Genomic DNA, 20,594 nt, shown 5'->3' with positions numbered 1-20,594 from the left:
ATTTGAACTAGTGCAATATATTCTTTTTTTTTTTTTTAATATTTAGAGTAAACATTTTTTTGTTTGTTTCTGTTATTCGTTTTTTACTGGTATATTTTCAATCCATATCAATTCATTCTTTGCAACGATCCACTTGTTGAAAATGTGCAAGTCCCTTTTTGTGCAATTAACGGTCGACTGTTTCTTCTGTTGATCAATGAAATATTTCGCAATATTTTTATCGATAGAACTATTATGTTCATTTGTTTCAGATTCGGGGGTTTCTGACAATTTTCCCCTTTTCAACAGACAAGCGTGCAATACGAAAATCGACTTTCGAAACGCACCTGTACTTTTCCTGGAATTTATCTTTAAAGGCTAAGGCACGCAGTAAAATATGGAAATTTACTGCACGATTTTTCACAATGGACTAAATAGGGAAAGAATATTACTATATAATAATACAAATTGCAACTTTTAATTTTTATAAGACAGTCATTTTGAATTGCAGTCGGAATAGTTATTACCTGAGCTTCGTGAATGTCGTATTTTGTGGTTTTAAGAATCACATAGTTCGGTTTGCTTTAACTAACCAACATGATTAATGTTTCATATATAATTAAGGTATTAAAACGGAATGAACTTACAATGTTGAATTCAAAATAGTATTCATTATGGATAATTTCTCTTAAAAGCAAATGACTTGTAAAACTTGTAAAAGATATATCAAATGGACAATTTATCAAATAAATTGACGGCAATCTTTTTTGGATTAAATAGGTCTTATATTATCAAGAAACTATTTCGTAGATATCCGTTAACATAAAGTAATGGATTTATGCACGTTTTGTCTATTTGTCAATAACAGAAAGAGCGACAGTTTGATTTGCCAAGTGACTTTTTTCATAGGCAGAAAAAATCATAGGAGATATCGGTTTAAATCAATACTACTTTTCTATGCAAGCCTACCAGATTTAACTATTTAACAATTTTCTTTTGTTTAATTAAGTTATATTGCCGTATCGTCTTTTTCTTAAAGGTTTTACTTCTCAGCAGTGTTATCGAGGACATTCGTTTTTCTCATATTGTATTTTGACATTCGTTCCGATACATTTCCTACGTACTCACTGATCCCTAGGATTCAATGTCGCAAAGAATTATAATAGGACAGATCGAGGATTATTTCAAAAGTAACAATACTACAGGAACAACGAACATGAACGGGAGTATAACTGATCCAAGTGAAAGAAGTTCAAATGTAACTGACACTTACTTTTTTGTTGGATTAGGAGAGGACGGATGCCCGTTACAACAACATCATCATGTTGATTATACTCAAATTTCAGCAGTACACGGTACCTTAATACTGGCATACGTTCTGGTTATCTTGATGGCAATTTTCGGAAATATGTTAGTTATTTGGACAGTTTGGAGAAATGTTCATATGCATACCGTGACAAACTATTACATCGTTAATCTCGCTATTTCTGACTTTCTTGTGTCTTTAATCGTGATGCCTCTGAAACTTTTGGAATTTACTTCTCCCTGCAAGTGGCATATATTCAGTACAGATAGCTTGTGTGCATTTATGTCCTATGTACTTCCCATATTCGTATTTGTGAGCGTGTTAACCCTAGTTGCCATATCTTTAGAAAGGTATGTAATTTTCTTCTTTTTCAAATTACAGAAAAGTGTTACAGTAAAAGAAAATATTTCCGTTTTCAATAGTTTATACTGAACGCAAGTTATATACAAATATTATAATCAAGCTATTCCTAAATATAAATGCCAATTATATACCTTTAAGTGTCAGTCTTTATAAGAATCAGGCAGTGGGTAAATCATGGTATGCAAAAAAAACCATCATTTTAATTGTGAAATTTGATTATTTGTACCATCAGAATCAAGGAAAAAAGACAACATTTGCCATATCATGTTGGTGCATTGAATCCTAATTTCATTGAAATGCACTGATAGTGAACATTTCAAGGGCAGGTAACTCTGTAAAAAAACTCCTTTTAGTAATATTCTATTGACAAATTTCTAAGCAAATCCAGTGTTGCAATGATCAAATAATGGTCTTTTCAAATAGAGAAAGCAGCATTGAGTGATATTATATTGTCAGGTCGGTGGGTTTTTTACAAACATGTTTCAAATTTTTCCCATTTTGCCTGATTTTTATAAACACTTGCACTTGAATATAACTGCTTTACTACGCAAACTGAAAGCAAAATAAATATAGGAACAACTGACACCATTCAACACAACAAGATGATCAATGTTAATTAAAACGGCGCTATATGACGTATTGCTTCCGTAGAAAACTCTCAGTGAAGTACAATTATTCAATAACAACGTAAAAGTCTTCTTTCTCCAGATTTAGATTTTGACCTTCCAAAAAATATCTTCAGACATTAGTAATGACGGAATTATTTTTATTTCAACGAATTATATTTAAGGTATTTAAAATCGACATTTTACTAATAAAATATAATATAACTAATGTTAGTTGAACAAATCCAATCCTAATTAAAAGTTACTTCCATATCGATTAAGTTTCTCTGACCTCATGGTGGTGTAATTTTGTTCAAGAAAGTAACTATTTTGTAACCATGCATACATCTGTTCCCTAAAAAAATGATTTTGTTAAAATTACTTTTCAATGTACCATAGCAAGCATTTGAAAAAGAAAAGCTGCTATATTATTTATAATATTCAAAGTTATGGCAGCCTAATCGATTATATTAGTCGTCTTTTGTACTCATTGGTATTTACAAAATGAAATGCATTTTTTTCGAATGAAATCCAAAGTAAAAACTATGAAACATTGAAAAGCAAATCTAATAGCAAAGTTTCTGAGCTTAAACTCATATAAAAAGCCATTTAACCATTTCCGTATTTCAGGTTGTATTGCGGCTTATTTTATCGCAACTTATGGTGTATTTAAGTGTTTTCGTTTAATACATGGCACTTTACTCAAGATTCAAGCATGCATCTTAACAAATGGACCTGATGTCTTCCTTTTCTTCCTTATCTTCGATAAAGTCATTAAATCCTCCTTAAAAAAACAGTGTGGGAAAACATTTTTCCCCAAATTGCCATTCTGGCTAGTGGAATATTGATCTTGCTAGCCAAATGAAAATTGAACTAGCCAATTCTTTTTAAATGTTTTCCCTGTATTATCATATGTTTTCTCCTGGATTTGACTCCTTTCTACCTTTTTTTTTCTTTCTTCAACTATCTTTCCGTTTGTTTTTAAATTTATCAAAAACTTTTCCATTTTTGAATATTCCCTCCCATTGAAGTTTGTCATGTACTTTACAGGAACAAAATAAAAACTCCACTTTTTAACTCATATTTTAAATATAAAATTATATTTCAACAGATTCATCATTATGAAACAAGAAAATGTTTATCATTTGCTTCTTGCTCATTTTTATTTTGACAATAAACAACTAATTTGCAAGGTAACATATCTTAAATTACCAAGTTAGTTTCGTTTGAATACTAATACGAGATCGGAACCGTCGCATAGGTTTTGGCACATCCTGTTTACTGGGAATTGAAATGACAGATCGTAAACAATGCTTTACAAGTGACTGTCAATAAAATTGTACATATTCAAGCTAAACTTCTTAAAATGTAGGGAACATATTTTGAATGTATGATGTTAAGGGATGTTTTACTTTATATTATGACCTGTTGGCTGGTTAACTTTCCTTGGAACTTGCCAATCAAATGACGGTCGCCAAATTGACGAGTGTAAGCTAAATAAATGAGAACTCGCAAAATTACGCATCTACTCGTATTCGGCGAGCTGGCGATTGGTGGTTTCCCAAACTGCAAAAGTTTTCAGATTTGGTCGTTTCCATTTTCTTATTTGCTGAACGTAATTTTCATTCATTTTCAGTGTTTCTGGTTTTCCGAAAGAAACATCTACAAATATAACCATTAAGTGAACAGGTCATGATTATTGGTTACACATGTACATGTATGACTGTCGCAAAAATTGACAAAAGCTCACTTTCTTTGTAAATCACGATAGACACACTGCTTATGTTAACCTTGAACCTTTCTTTATAAAAGTTAAATGAAATATTTGGAACCATTTTGAAAATGTTTAAATGTTGAAATGTTTGGAACCTAAAACATTGTGATATTTAAATAGCAGTCTTTATAGATATCAGACCGGTGGTGATTCATTCACATCAAAAGCCACCAAATTAACATTTGTATTTTAAATTTAGGAATAGTTTTTCATGTGGTGGTTTCATTTTTGACACACCGCATGAAAAACCCATTACTCCATAAGCTATTTTTTCAATAGCTTATGGAGTAAAATAATTAAAACATTTCTTGAATTTTTTGGCAGACAAAACAAAAGGTCCATTCGATTCATCAGTCACGCAAAGGGAAACATTTAATGTCAAAATCCCTCGACAGATATTGGGCTTCAATACTGAAAATGCATTAATGCATTACTAAAGTGGAACCGCTTACTGAAAACACTGAAAATGCCTGTTGAATTCATTAAAAAAATGACGCAAATGTAACATATCTCACACTCAATGTAAGCTTGCGTGATTTGAATCCAGAGGAAGATAATTGCATGCTTGTGTGTATTTTCAGTCGTTACAAGAGGTTTGCTATTGTTGCAGTGGACGTATTAGTTTATTTATTGAATCGGCCATAATCTAATGGAAAGTAAATACGATTTCGACATGCTTATTACCACCCTTTTATACTTAATATGAAATTCCTAATGAGTTTAAGGGATTGATCTACAAGTATAATGATTTACATTTCCTTTCCAGGATATTTCCTTAACCAGCATTTAATTGAGACAATTTTCGTTTCAGTAATATTTATCAAACGACGCGATCATTAGAAAATTGAATATTGGAAAGTAAATTGAACATTATCTTTTTTCACAGGAGCATTTGCATTATAAAACTTTATTCATTGCCAGAATTTATAGGCTATTAAACTTAAAATCATTACTGTTTGTTGTTTATTAAGATTTTAGTAAAAATTAATGCAAAAAGTATTTGCAACGGTCTGAATCTTTTGTTGATGTTTCACAGTGGTCTTACAATCAACAGCAATTGCGATAGCCATTGTCATTTTTCTACCATACCGGTGCATCTGGTTCATGTTATTAGCATAGTCCGTTTGTTTCCATGAGTGTGTGATTTACCTAAATAGACTTACATATTTAAATACAAAAGTAACTCAAATGATGTGAAGAGTAGTTGAATGATAACCACTACATTCTGCGCAGAAAATAGTGCATATGTATTTGTAGGGTATGCCACATCCATGCCCTTCTTTGAAGGTTTTCTTCTATTTGGAACAGATCAACACAAAGTCAGACGGCTAGTTAAATGTTTTTTCTGGACGTGAATTTGTTATTTGGTATATAATTAATTCACGTGCAAACGTGATGTTTTATATTTTTAAACTAAGGGTTGGCTTTATATGATTTTCCTATACCAGAAACGGCGCTTTTTATACTCAGTTTACAACTTTATGTTGCCATTTATTTCTTACTGACGATGTCTCACGACCAATGGAAATATGCGAGAACTACATCCACATCCGCAAAAAAATTACTACCGAAAAATACATGTTATTTCCGACAGAACGATTTTGAGCAGTTTATGTTTCAGATCACCGTCAAATACAGTACGGCAATGATATTCCATCTCTACTACTCATATAAAAGTCTTTAATTGGACTAATGACATAATGCGAAGGCTTTGTAATAAAACACAACAATAACAGTAAAATACTGGCTAGTGACTAAATACGTTAAATGTATCCTTGTAATACTTCTGTGAGGTTGATGATAATGTGGATAATTTCATTAATAGAAAATTCAATATTATTTTATTTTAAAACAAGTACTTCCTTTAAAACTAAAGATAGCCGACGCAGTAAAATTTGTTCTTTTTTACTTATAATTTTCTACATTTCATTAAAAAAAATGACACATGGCACGCAATTTTAATTTTCGGTACAGTTTTTCGAACGCAACTAAGTTATCAGTATTTAGCCAATCGGGAAATAGAACTGCGATCAGGTGACGTGTTTCCTTGGAAGAGCGTTCTTAATGTTAAAGGGTAAACAGCGAAACTATACCGACTGCGTCGAAAAAAAAACACAATTTGTCACAAGTCACGGTTGTAACTTCGACATAATCGAAATCATATCCAACCTAATCCAAATTATATGTTTTATTTTACAAATATGTTTTATCTTCCATAGGAAAGCATCTTACTCCAGCAAAACATATACAAAATTATGATCCCGGATTCGCTTAAGATTTGCCTTCCGATGCCACGTTCCTTGCACATTAAAGAACCCTGCTTTGGTATCCGATAGGAGTAGGAACCTTTGCGCTCCGCCACAGGAGGCTAAATTGCCCGACCTTACCCATCCCTCCCTAGTGGCAATCTAAATTTGTCGACCCTATTATCCTTGTGTCCCATCCCGTTTTTTCATTTCACCATCATTCATGTTCATTGTCTGAATATAGCTGCAATATTGCTACTCGGACGTTAAACCCCAACATATAATCAATCAATCAATCATAAGATTTGCTTTCCAAAGTCAACTTGACAGAAACCTACCTAAAACACTTTGAGCTAAAGAAAGGGATCCTTGTTACTTTTCTTGTTATTACAATGTGCATTGTGGTATAACCTGAACTTTCCTTACAATTCGGAATTTGAGAGTGATATAAGTTAAACATGTGAAGTTAACATCTGTGATCGAGGCGTAGATTAGAATGTTACAGGATTGCCGGTTTCAATAAAGCAGTCTTTTTGAGGACGCTTACCCTACCGGTGCACCTGGTCCATGCTCCCAGTTTTTAGTGCAGTCCGAGTTGCTCATTTGCGTTGGTTACTTTGTATGTATGATTTTAGTTACTTTATGTTCTTTGCTGTGTATGTCTGTTTTCCATGTCTGGTCTTTGTCCTTGGATTACATTCTTTTGATTACCGCTATAACCTTGGTTACTCTTTGATAAAGCGAATGAAGGGGTAAACTATTACAGTTCCTAATTTAATGGGATAAATGTATGAAATGTATGAAAACATATTATTTAAACGTGTCTTTAAAAAGTCTTTTAAAGGCGGTAACGCGCTTAAATGTGGTTGAAACAATTTTAACGTACTGCTGTGCCGAGAAGATCACATATATCTAAAACGTGTTTTGTTTTTGTTGTTGTGTGTGTTTTTGTTAAAATCTTACCATGATTTAACTTGAATATAAAATACTGGATTAGTTGACTTCACTGAGGAAATGCATTTATGATGATTTTGTCGCTTTCGCACATCGTAAACGTACCTACAAATATAATATGACTGTATCATTAAAATATTAACAAGCACGATGAAATGATTGCTCACTTCTTGAAAGTGTACTTTTTGCAATTTTGTCAGTGATTTGACTTCCTTTTGTTGGTATACTCAATATTGCTTTTTCGTTTCAGTATAGTCTCATTTATATTAAATTCTACATGCGTGTTATTTATTTCTTTGTGGTTAGTGTCTGTTTTCGCTTTGATATCCCTGGATTATTTTTTCCATTACCGTGCAAATCCTTGTTCTTTTGGTTTCCCTTTTATGCAAGAAATATTCATTATCACAAGAAGGTACATAGTATAAAAACAAATACATGATTGAGGCACAAAATGATCGCCTTTATGGATATTACTAAATTCCATACCTGAATATTAGACCCAATGAAAAAAGGAATATATTGCTCCAACAAGATACAATTGTTGCCGTTTCGCGCATTTCCATGAAAGACATTCTTAAATGATTGTTTAATGAATATTTTTTTCCTTTGTTATCTAACGAACTTACACACAGTTTTGTTCACTTGTTTGTTTTTTTAAATCGTTCTCAGGTCCTTTTACACTCATGGTTTCATAATGGTAAAAAAACGATATAAATATACTTGTTTCTAGTGAGTTCTAAATTGGTTTTAGAGTAATTTTCTTTTACAAAATTAAAAGTTGTTGACTGTCGTAATAACTACAACTTCCTTAATATAATTTAATTATGTCTACATGATAGATTTGATCCTTAGAGTATTGAATGTTGACTGGTTAGTAATAAAACGAGATCAAACATTCCTTTCTAATTGAAATGAAGTATATAAATGTCAAATCATATATTTCAGCATGGATAAATTTTAAATGCGAGAAATAAAAACGTCTTGTTTTGTTAAATTGGTTACCGATTTCTTTGATTTATATTCAGTGTCGATTCAGTCAGTAAAACTAATTTATACTCATGAGTATTTTTGATTCTGCAATTGTTGGTGTATGTTCATTCAACCTGTTTAATTATATTTAAATCAAATTAGATAATTTGTCAGCGTACATCATGTAATATCGTAGGAAAATTTAATAATATTGAAGGCGAGTTTTATCGTTCACTTTCTAGCCATCAGTTTCCCTTTTTTCTATTGGCAGAATTAGAATAATCAATCATGCCCTATAAGAAATAAAATTGAGATTCCTGACCGATTACTGCTATAGAAATGATCACTGTCATGAATAACTCTTATCAGTGGTCTATGATTGATATTTAGCTGCTATGTATTAATTCAGGGCGTAATATATTAAGGAAGTATATGCATATGGTTAAGCCTGCCAGTGCAAAATCGTGCTACAAACAGTCTAACTTTGAAATTATATTTCGTTAAAATACTAGTAGGGAAAGAGCGTCGTCAGAGATTTTTATACATTTGTAGACACATGTATGGCGCAATATCGTTCTGTCGGAAGTGACTTATTTCTGAAATGACATATGCAGTAAAGAAAAGATCATTTGAGTTTTTTACAAGTCGCATAGCGTGAGTTGTTAAGAATCTAACAACTATATGAGTGCAAGAGAGGGAAATCTGGGACATCCGAGGGTTAAATTTTACCGTTCTCTAACGATGCTCTGCCGAGTTACAGGACTATTAAATATAAGCAAATGGTGTCTGAGATTTTACAATCCTGCAAGAGAAAAGCGGGGGTTTGATTCTTTTCTCAGTTCGAGATAGTTTTCCGATAAAATGTTTGAATTAAAATGACTTGCATTTAATATGCAACTAATTGTGACGTATCAGGTTAGTGATACATCACGACCAGGTGTAAAATTTAAATAGTATAAATTAAACAAACTGCAAGAAATAATCAATGACCAGTTATTCTCGATAAAACTATTTCTCAAACACCTATTCGATGTTGGTGATCGTTCATTAATTCTGAATTCAATTTTGTCATTTTTTTTCCGGAAAGCGAAAGTGTTATGCCTCAACCCGTGGGTAAGATAAGGAAATCTCGACGTTTGTCGAGACATCAGCGATATTAGAACATAACGATGCATTATCAAGATTAACAATGAAACTTATACATATACCTGCGAATCATGAAAAAAAAATCTTGCATCAACCGTGTGTTTTAAGTACGATTTTGTGTACGAATCAGGCAATGTGTGGCACATCATAATTCTCAATTTAGTCTTTTTTGCCTGAAATATATTCAAATACATCTAGAAAACAACTGAAGCTGTAATTTAAATTTATCCTCAAGCATTGGTGACGTATTAATTTTTTGACTGCTAATATAAGGAAAAGTTCAGGCAAGTTTTCTATAGTGCATTTCAACTATTTTTTTAATATCTTAAAAAGGCAAACTTTACAAACACCTTGACAGTAATTTCTTGAGGTTATGAGGTATAAATAATTGGATAATGCAATAAAATCTCTATATTTGTTTCCTTCATGTGCCACACCTTATATACATTTTGCCCGATTCTTAGACGGAGAAGTACTTAAATGGAAGTAATGCTAGTAATTTTGAAATTGTAAACTGCAAACTTAAGATAATCTTTTCAAACAGAATAAACCATCTATCTAGCATATCTTGATAATGTAAACAAAACTGTTTAAACCAGCTTTTATTTCTATTCTCGTTCGTCGAATTAAATCGTTAATTCGACTGCATTAAAACATTTAGCTAAGAACAATTTAACTATCCTCCAATGTTTAAAAACAGACTACAACAAGCTGTGTTAGACGTATATCTATCATTTAAAAGAATGACACAACAGTAGAAATGCTCGGTTCACTTGGGAATCCACAGATTAAAAGTGCTTTAATTTGATTTTTGTGGTTAGCTTTTGGTTTCCTATATGTATGTTTGACTTCTTTAAATATGATGTATGTCATTACTGAGTTAAAATTTCGGGAATACAACACAACGGTAGAATTCTTTTATGCAGAAATAGTTTGAAAATCGACCCCGTACTGCATACAGTCCGTAAAAATATTATCCTGTTCGTAGTGACTCTGTTTTTGGAGAATGCAATGTTCTCTATTCCTATGTTTTGTCATACATAGTATTGCATTTGAAAGATGATAAAATAATGCCTGATTCGATAATTCATTGCTGCTCTTGATTCATGATTTAATGGTTTGTTGTATACATATATTGATAGAACCAAGTCAAATCTGTTGAAAGTTTAAATCGATATGGTGCGCTTGCCCTACCGTTGCACCTGGTCCATACTCCCCGTTTTTTTTTCAGTGGTCCGTGTTGCTCATTTTCTTTTGTTACTTTGTGTATATTATTTTGGTTATTTTATTTTCTGTTTTCTTCAGTTGTTTACAATGTCTGGTCTTTGTCACTGGATTACATTTTTGTGTTCGTCATTTGTACACCACCGTACTTTTTCATATAGTGGTGTACCGGGCAATGAGCCCAGTTGGTGGGGGATCAGTATACTTCAATTTGTAATTTAGAATATAGTGTAAAATAACCAAAAAAAATATTCAACTGATTCCGTAACATGTACAGTCCATGTTTATAACGTATAAATTGGGCTATGCTAAATATGAATACGAAGAGGGAGTAGGCGAATTAAGCAAAGGGTTGTATTGGGTTGGGTGTAGATAGAGTGAGAAATTCCATAAGAGCTGTACCACGAATGACTTCGCATCTCGTTGAACAATAACATTAACACGTTTGCGATATCTCATGGAGATTCTTCAACATACCAGTAGTAGCGTACTTTTCTGACCTTCGGACACACTGCCGTATGAGCCAAATTGTACCACGGAGGTTCATTAGAAAAAAGTTACCTATCAGGATCAATAGAACGGTTTGATACTTATCAATTATAAATTGCCCGACCTTATCCATCCCCCTTTTTCTGGTGGCAATCAAAATTTTTCGACCCTATTATCCTTGTGTCCCGTCCTTTTTTTCGTCTCATCATCATTTCATGTTCATTTTATCATCCATTTCATTGTTCATCGTCTGAATATAGCTGAAATATTGCTGCTCGGACGTTAAACCCCAACAAACAAACAAAACAAACATTTACGTGTCTTGAGTAAGTTGCGTGTTATATTATTGTTTTGAATTTCTTGAAAAACACTTAAAAACTTAATTTAACACGCAAGCTGCTTTCAACAATTGCGTGTAAAATATTTCCTATGAGCGTCATCGCCTTCAAGAAAGTGTAGAAAGGTTAAATGATGGAAATTGACTATAAAAAGAACCGTCATTGTTTTCATATTAAAAAAAAGAACTATATAAATCAATTCAATGTTTACAAACAAGTTTAGAGGATAATTGAAACAAGAGGGTATTTGCATTTCAATAATTGAATCTTACAAATCTCAGAAATCTTTATTAAGAGAAATCGACAGTGATACCTATCACCATAGCCATGATGTCAAAGTCGCAATAATTAAGTATTAGTCTTTGTAAGAATGACGCAAATTCTGTTATATGTTATACACCTAAAAAAAGGCTTCACATTTTTTTTCATTATTTTAATAAAAGTTGCTGTATAGGTCTATACGATGAAATGAATAACTATTCATTCCAATCTGTCTGCTCTAAGGAGATAATCCACAATGAAAATCCAGCAGTTTCTATTGTATTTTAGTGCCATTTACAGAGTTATCTGCCTTAATTTTGAAGTACATTACATTACAGTACATTCTATATAACTGTTATCTCCTAAGTAGGATACTATTGTTTACGAATAAAGTCTTTTTATTATTATTATTATTATTATTACTATTTTTATTATTATTATAAATCTCGTAAGAACAAAGATGATATCAAAATCCACATGTTAATTTCTGTCCACTATATAACAGTTTAAACAAAATATCAAAAATAAAAAAATATATAGGCTTTCCAACCATGGCATTTTGCATGACTCTTATCTGGAGTGCTACTTAAGTAATTTAATCAGTTTTAGGCCCAACAGCTGTTTACAAAATTTTAGGATGACCAACATCGATAATGATACTAAAAATAACAAATTGAGTTCATACTTTCCATTACAAAGGACATTTTTTTCTCGATGGAGTAAACTCAAGTATCAGACCATCAACTGATGTTAAATTAGGTCTTGCCCGTACAAGAGTATTTTTTTTTATCTTAAGTAAATCTGCTATATGTAGTGCTTGGATGTCATCGTATTTCATTCAATTTATGAATTCTGAGACATAAGTTAATTGAAAAAAGCGTCAAATGTGTGATACTCTTAAGAGCAAAATAACCAATATATTATTGAAAATGGAAATGACATCGACAGTATCATGTTCTAACATATTTGTTAGACAGTTGTAGTCCTGTTTTGGACGTTGAGTGATTTCAACTCATGTTTTCTAAACTTGTAAGCCTCTTGACATAAAAGTCATTAAAAAGCAAAGCGGAAAACGTGAATATAATAATACATACTTACTTTGTTAAATGGAAACCATTAGAACCTTAACTTTTTAAATCAATTTTAAGTTCTTTTCTAAGAATCAAGCAAAACATGTGATAAGTTTCGCACATGTAAAAAACCGAATAGATTTCATTCTATAATCCAAGTATTTAAAACTCAAACTCTCCAGAAATAACTATCAAAGTCTTACGTTCGCGTTTTTAAGATATTGATATGTCAAATTTAGATGAAATGCACTATGGAAAAATGGTGGGGAAATTGTTCACACTTCGTTCTTACATGATCAGTAAAAGAATATTAATGTCGTAGATGCTTCAGGCTGAATATAAGTAGCCTTTCGGCTATTTTCTAGATCAAATAGGGAATAATAATGTGCCACCCATTGGCTTATTCTTACATAGAATGATATTAAAGATGGACATGTATAACGATCGGAATGTCCATCGTTCTACCTTACCGTTCTTCCTTTACACTTTTATTACACAACTTGAATTATCGTATTTTCATGACTATTATACTATTATATTTCATTTCTTACAGATACTATGCTATAGTACATCCATTGTCTGCCATGAAGGTTAACAGCAAATCTAGAACGAAGAAAATTATAGCAGTCACATGGATAATTCCTATGATAGTGGCTACACCTTATTTATATTGCAGCACCCAGCTGTTTACAATAAAGAGTGACTATGGTGTTATATCGCGCCAAATATGCAGGGATCGTTTCGATGAACTTGATAACGATACAGGAACATTCCGGAGGGTATTTTTTATCTTTTTGTTCTTCATTATGTACTTCCTTCCAATGGTCATCATTATTGGTACATGCACAACAATAGCCATATGTCTTCTTCGTCCAATTGTTATAGAAAATACACATCTGAGAAGGAGAGACTCAAAAAGGCGAAATGAAGTCAACAAGAGAAAGGTAATGACTTTCGAGAGAAAGGAAAGTATTACATTGTCATTTTTAGTTGTTATTTGAAGTAGTTTACTAAACTGACAGGTTATAAGTGCTAAAAACATAATAATGAGGTAAACAGGGTAGTACTTTTATTTAAGAAATACGCCTTTTCGTTCATATTCTTAAGATGTCGCTTGAAAACTTTCGGTATTATAGTCTGCTCACCTGTTAAAATGTTTTTTGGTTTTTTTTGTTTTTGTAAAATTCATTTCACTTTTGACAAATATGAGTTTGCTTTTGTAACCAAAGAAGTGAACGAAACGGTAAAATTCTTTCGCCTAAATGACATGGAATACGTTTAATTGTGCATTGCATTGCCATGGCTTATTACAAAGCTAAGATGATACATACACGTAGACGTGTTTGAATATACAGAAACTTTTTTAGAGTAGTTAAGTAGGGTACTTGAAAAAAAATTGCAAACATCATAGGTGAAATGAAGGAAAATATGATATTCCGAAAATTTCCCACTTTATGAAAAACTCTCTTATGTCACCTTGAAACTGAAAAATACGCGCCTGAAATGAGCAGATATGTTGAATATATCGATAGTTAAAAAAAAACAAGTATCCAACAAGCCTTTTTACATCCATTATAAGTTAATTAATATTTGGGTTCATGTTGAGGTATTTTTTTTCACGGGTAAGGGTGGCAATTTTTCACCAAATTCGACTTCGAAAAGTTCAAATATTGATAACTTGGGCTCATTAGAAAGCTACTACTCTATGTGCTTGAATAAACACAAGCTCATTTACGATAAAAAAAAAATGCAAATTGCCAGTGAAAAAAAATGAAAAAATAAGTGCCTGAAATGAGCAGATATGTTGGATACTTCGATAATTAGAACAATGGTACCCAAAATGTCTTTTTACATCGAATACATGCTTAAATGTAACGGTTTCGGTTTCTGTTGACGTATTTTGTTTTCAAGGGTAAGGGTGGCAATTCCCCTTTATTCTATTTTATAGTAATTGTCACCTTAAAAGGAAAATCTAAGCGCCTGAATTGATTAGATATGTTCGGTACATCGTTAATTTGATTATGAATGCCTAAAATATTTTATGGTGTCGGTATGCTGTGAATGAGAATTATGTTCTTTTCCCTAATTTTCTAGGGGTAGGGGTAATATTTAACATTCTTTCTTTAAAATTGTTTTTTCTTGCATAGTTTATTTATTTTGAAATGAAATTATCTATCGGACGATACCAAATTTAAGACGTTTTAGTCGAGCAATAACTTGTGGAGTCGAATTTGTGACTTTGTACGAGTAAATCAAAAATCCATTTTTTCGCATTTTGTTTTATCAATTCTGACTACGATAATCGCCAAAAGTCATCAAAAGAACCCCAGAGGTATTAATTGTGATAATACTATACAGAAAATACCAAATAAGACATATTTAGTGAAGCACAAGTACTCTAGGGGTCTTGACATTAAAAAATATTTCATTTTAAGCGATTTTTCGGTAGGGTAGGGGTACATTTTTTTTTCATTTTAACCCAAAACCCTAAGTGTTACTGCAATTTTCTTGATACCATTGTTAAGATGAGATACTTGCTACATGTTGATATATATGTCAGTTCACTTCGTTTTGCAGAAAGAAGAAGTTTGAAAAGTAAAAAAAGAAAAAAAATGCTTCAGTTCGTTTTTCGGCGACAAAATGATTAATAAATGGGAAGTATATGGGTAGTTGAAAATCATATTTGGTTGAGAGTAGGGGTGCACGGGATGATATCCAGCCTACATTCTATAAAAAATGCATTGTTGTCCACAAACCAATGACCGAAACCAGATGTCCTATCCGGTCAATCGTTTATATGTAATAAAACAAAAACAAAAACGGCAAACCACTGATTTCTTAGTGGCACTAGCACTCACATTACTCATAGACCATACATAATCTTGGAGCAAAACATTTCGATACCTCCAATGTCTAATGTTTTTCATTAAAGTTAACAGATTTTATCGTATTACATATTTTGTTGCTTTTGAATCTAAAAGCTATCCCCTTTATAAAAAAATCACTTAATCCAATAGTTTTCCAGTTTTACACAAAATAGCGCCGAAAGTATTGAATCTATATTTGTAACACTTTTTATGGAACAAATTCAGTGTAAATGTTCGGTCAGCTAATGGGTTGTAGAGTATCCACAAATAATACTAATGTAGTGATCAGTTACTTTTATGACGATTAGAAGGCTGAACATTATTTTCTCATGAGGTTTGCTTATTGCATGACATATTAGGCAAGTTATCAAAGGGAACCAGTTTTCGAGCGAAAACTAAAAGAATTCATTCAAAGACGAGGAAAATGGACACACACCATTAAGAAAAGCACAAAATAAACCCAATATATATACATGAACAAAAGTTCCTCAGAAACTGTCACGTCCTGGACAAAAGAGATAAGGAAAACTACGACATTATAAACAAATTGCTTCTCATGGTACAGATAAATACACCACATCAATTCACAACTCCATGACAATGATCATTACACATCTGAAGCGATGACTTTAATCTTGTAATACCATTCATTGTACCATGTTCTTGAAGCATAATAATAAGAAGCCTTAACTTTCGGCAAGTTAGAGCATAACGTAAAAGTTGTGATTGTGAGGTGAAAACTCCATACGCAGATGCTGAAGGAGTGTTGACATAGATGAAGGGAAAATTGACAATACGGAATGAGAAGTCTCTGCGTTTGATATAGTGTGGTCATTTGTTTTCCCTTTCCACCATCTCTTAATGTATGATATCAAGATTGGCAAGATGTGAGACTGACTTCATATAGTGTATGTTGTATTTTTTTTTCAAGTTCTGTCTCTTCCATTGGAATAGATGGGATGTACAAAATTGGAAGGTCAAAAAGTGAACGACAGTTGTGTTATTGTCAATCAAATCTTGCATCCTTTGTTTGTATTATTAGATTTTAGCAAGATATTAACTTGAATCATTGACTTACGTAATATCAGCATGCTCTCTGGTTTATTCTGTTTCTATTAAGCATACGTCTAGATCAATGTCTGTCTATAGACAACCCCTGGAGCCTTTTACGGTTAACCTCTGAAAAGTCCAGTCATAAAAGCAGTAATACGTGGCTACTATAACAAAAAACTCACATTGTAATTTCCTTTAAGGCGAATATTTGATTTGATCCAAAATAAGACATGAATAATACAATGCTGCTACACAGAATACTGGTTAGGTGTTAAGATTTGAAGAACCGAGGAAATATTAACATATATTTATCGTTGGTATACTTAATTTCAATAATATATTTTGTTCCTTTGAGCAAAAAATTGTCAAATCTTTGCAAAAACGAAAATGCTGATACAATTTGTAACGATTTTTAGCCCCGTGCAGGTCCGGGTGCTAAAAGAATAGGCCTGCAGCAGCGCTTTGCTTGTCATAAAAGGCGACTAAATAGTGCTCAGAAACTTTAGCCGATGGCTAGGGCGCTCTGCCCACAGAGCAACTGGGATGTGTGCCCCTGGTGGTGGAATGGGGTACCCCTGGCGTGTTACATGCTGGGGTTGTCAGGCTATAATACGGAAAACCTGACCGCAAACCATAGTGGTGCATCGTGTTGGGAAAGATGCCACGTTCCTCGCACGTTTAAGAACCCTACTGTGGTATTCTCCCGGAGTAGGAACCATAGGGCTCCGCCACAGGAGGCTAAATTGCCCGACCCTACCCACTTCTCCCTATTTCCAGTGGCAATCAAAATTTGTCAACCCCATTGTCCTTTTGTCCCATCCCTTTTTCTTTTCATCATCATTTCATGTTCATTTTATCATCAATTTCATGTTCATCGTCTGAATATAGTTGAAATATTGCTGCTCGGACGTTAAACCCCAACAAACAAACAAAACAAACAAACGATTTTTAACGTAAATGTATCAAAGTAATTAGGATTTTCTACGTATAGAAATAAAGATTGTAAATAAAGATCAAAAGTAATAAATAAAGTTCTATGATAGTAACAAAAGCTAAAATAGAAAGATAAAATTGTTTATCTAATAACAGGATTTCTAACGTCGGAATCGTCACAACAAATGTACACGTAGTAAATGCTTCTTAATAAATTACTATCATGTGTTGCACACTAATATGCAACACAGGTTACTTTCCTGTGTACATTACGAGTTATTTCTTATGATTTAACACTGGTGTCAAATTATAAGGAGTAGATCATACAAAAGGTTAATGAATTCACAGTCACATAATATTGTCCGTGATATGAAATACAACAACTTTTATCCAACCAAAAGCGTGGTTAATAAATTCACAGTCACATAATATTGTCCGTGATATGAAATACAACCATTTTTATCCAACCAAAAGCGTGGTTAATGACTTCACAGTCACATAATATTGTCCGTGATATGAAATACAACATTTTTTATCCAATCAAAAGGGTGCTACTAAAATTAAATAATCAAAGAGGTTCATAAATTTTCAAGTCCCGTGCAGGTCCGGGTGTTAAAAGAATAGGCTTGCAGCAGCGCTAAGCTTGTCGTATAAGGCGACTAAATAGTAATCAGAAACCTAGCAGGGGGCTAGGCGCTCTGCTTTCAGAGTAATTGGGATGTGTGCCCCAGGAGATGGAATGGGGTAACCCTGGTGTGTTACATGCTGGGGTTGTCAGGCTATAATACGGAAAACCTGACCGCAAACCATAGTGGTACACCGTGTTGGGAAAGATGCCACGTTCCTCGCACGTTAAAGAACCCTGCTGTGGTATTCGATAGGAGTAGGAACTTTTTCGCTCCGCCGCAGGAGACTAAATTGCCCGATCCTACCCATCCCTCCTTTTGTCTAGTGGCAATATAAATTTTTCGACCCTGTTGTCCTTGTATCCCATCCCTTTGTTATTTCATCATCATTTCATGTTCATTTTATCATCCATTTCATGTTCATCGTCTGAATATAGCTGAAATATTGCTGCTCGGACGTTAAACCCCAACAATCAATCAATCAATCAATCAATCATAAATTTTCAATGGTCTTTTAAGTGTTTTTGTCTTCCTTGACAATATTCTTGTACCATATTCATCATCATTCATAAGGCATCTATCATCACCTTTTGTTAAAAAAGGGCAATATTTTGGGGTTATATATCTGGGGAAATCGAGCAGATTTGCTCTAGATATAATATACTACAGCCATTGTCATAGTTAAGATTTGGGTTAATTGAATAGAAAAAATGTTATTAATGAAGTACTGAGTATGTAACTGAAATTGTGCGTTCTTTTGCAATGTATTTCTTACACAAGCAGTAATTACCTCAAGAATAAGTGAACACGAATATGCACATCCAGCAATAAAGTTTAAAAACACCGAAACGTTAAAAGAAATGAATTACCGTATCTTATTCCATAATGGCTTACTACAGATACATATATTTTTTTTTACAGTTTTAATCTGATTGTATTTCAGGTGGCCAGGATGGTGATTGTTATAGCTGTTGCGTTTATTGTGGCTTGGTCTCCATTGTACCTGGTTAACATCATTAGTCAACTCCAAAAAGAAAGCTTCTTATGGGAAAAGCAGTTCGTATTCACAATGCTGATGACGCACTTATTTGGTTTTATTAACAGCTGCGTCAACCCATTCATTTATACTGCAATGAGTGAAAAGTTTAGGAAGAGTTTCCGACGCACTCTCGGTAAAGTATTTTGCAACTATTACTGCCGTCAGAGACTTTTGTATAGAGGAAGTGTTTCGCACAGACGGTCAACAGCATTGACCTCCCATGATGATACGTGTACCGACCCGGAAGCAGAACCACTGCGTGCTGATTATCCTCACTATAAACTTCAAGTGAAAGCTACGCCTTCTCGGAGTAGTAGTAGCGATGGAAATTCAAGCTGTCGATCAAATAGTCACTTGACCAAAAACGCGGTTGGCACTTCGAAAGAAACTTGCCTTTCGATGCAATGCAATGGCGATAATAACATCTCAATGACGCCAAAGCAATGTCATGTCAGATTTAAACCGAACCACATTGACATTCCAGATGCTGATTCTGCTTATATGAGCACATGTTCCCCGGTGGATGACAACTGTTTACCAATGTCAATTAAAAAGGGTGCGATTGTTTCCAATGGGTCACCAATTAATCGAACTGTTAAAACAATCAACTCATTTTCTTGATATAATATACGATTCGTACATTGTATGCTTGGACAATCAAATAATAAGAGGTATGATTTTTTTTACCTCCTGAAACACCTATTCCATTTAAGGTGGTAGACCTAGGGTAAGGGACACAATCGTTGATATGTTTATGTCATATTCAATGACACCAAAGCCTTTCAAGCTTTCAATTGAAACAGTATGAAATTAATCCAAGTTACTTTGATGCTTACATGATATTGATGTAAAATGCTGAATACAAACGTTACAGTGATTTGTAAGAGTTGTGTCCCTTACCCTTATCTCCTTAAAGGTTTGGTTATCTTTGTCAAAATAAAGGAATGAATACATATCATTTTGTAAATAGTTCATCTACTTGTGGAAAATGAAAACTTAACAAGTATGATTATGTTCAATAACTTAGTGAAACCTGTAAAATGTAACTTATTAAATAAAACAAAATGTTAGATTTGAAACAAAATAAATACATTTTATGATATAGAAATCTTTAAATTTGTGCACTACCTGTTTTAATGCTAGTAAATCGCATTTTACACGACAACAAAACGTTCTACAACATGCCAAAAAAATGCAGTTTTCACCTCACCATTTAATCCATTCGGTTACTTCGCGAAAGTTTTGAAAGACAAACGTAGAGCTTGACAACAGTATATCTTAACGTTCCCATAAGAATGGGTTTTGAATGTATATGATCTTATCCGTAAGGTCACGATTGTAATCATCCGCTT

At 33.0% G+C, this 20,594-nt stretch overlaps 1 protein-coding gene across 1 annotated transcript; it reads left to right on the top strand.

Moving 5' to 3' along the window:
* Positions 1-897: 897 nt before the first annotated feature.
* On the top strand, positions 898-20,272 carry LOC148625609 (QRFP-like peptide receptor). Its single transcript, XM_088569230.1, has 3 exons — positions 898-1,635; positions 13,278-13,668; positions 19,147-20,272. Exons 1-3 carry the CDS (start codon positions 1,124-1,126, stop codon positions 19,861-19,863), a joined length of 1,620 nt encoding a protein of 539 aa, XP_088425356.1. The 5' UTR covers positions 898-1,123; the 3' UTR covers positions 19,864-20,272.
* The last annotated feature ends 322 nt before the right edge of the window (positions 20,273-20,594 follow it).

This window comes from Perna viridis, chromosome 2, assembly GCF_037379345.1.
Source record: "Perna viridis isolate PV_CMFRI_1.1 ecotype Kerala chromosome 2, ASM3737934v1, whole genome shotgun sequence".
Taxonomy (NCBI): Eukaryota; Metazoa; Mollusca; class Bivalvia; order Mytilida; family Mytilidae; genus Perna; species Perna viridis.
This window is presented reverse-complemented; position numbering and strand designations above follow the sequence as displayed.

What these genes read in the sequence shown, in the direction of transcription:
- LOC148625609 (XM_088569230.1), top strand. Translation starts at nt 1,124, where the DNA reads ATGTCGCAAAGAATTATAATAGGACAGATCGAGGATTATTTCAAAAGT. An exon ending in GTTGCCATATCTTTAGAAAG is followed by an intron (nt 1,636 to 13,277) that starts GTATGTAATTTT and finishes CATTTCTTACAG; the next exon opens with ATACTATGCTATAGTACATC. An exon ending in ATGAAGTCAACAAGAGAAAG is followed by an intron (nt 13,669 to 19,146) that starts GTAATGACTTTC and finishes ATTGTATTTCAG; the next exon opens with GTGGCCAGGATGGTGATTGT.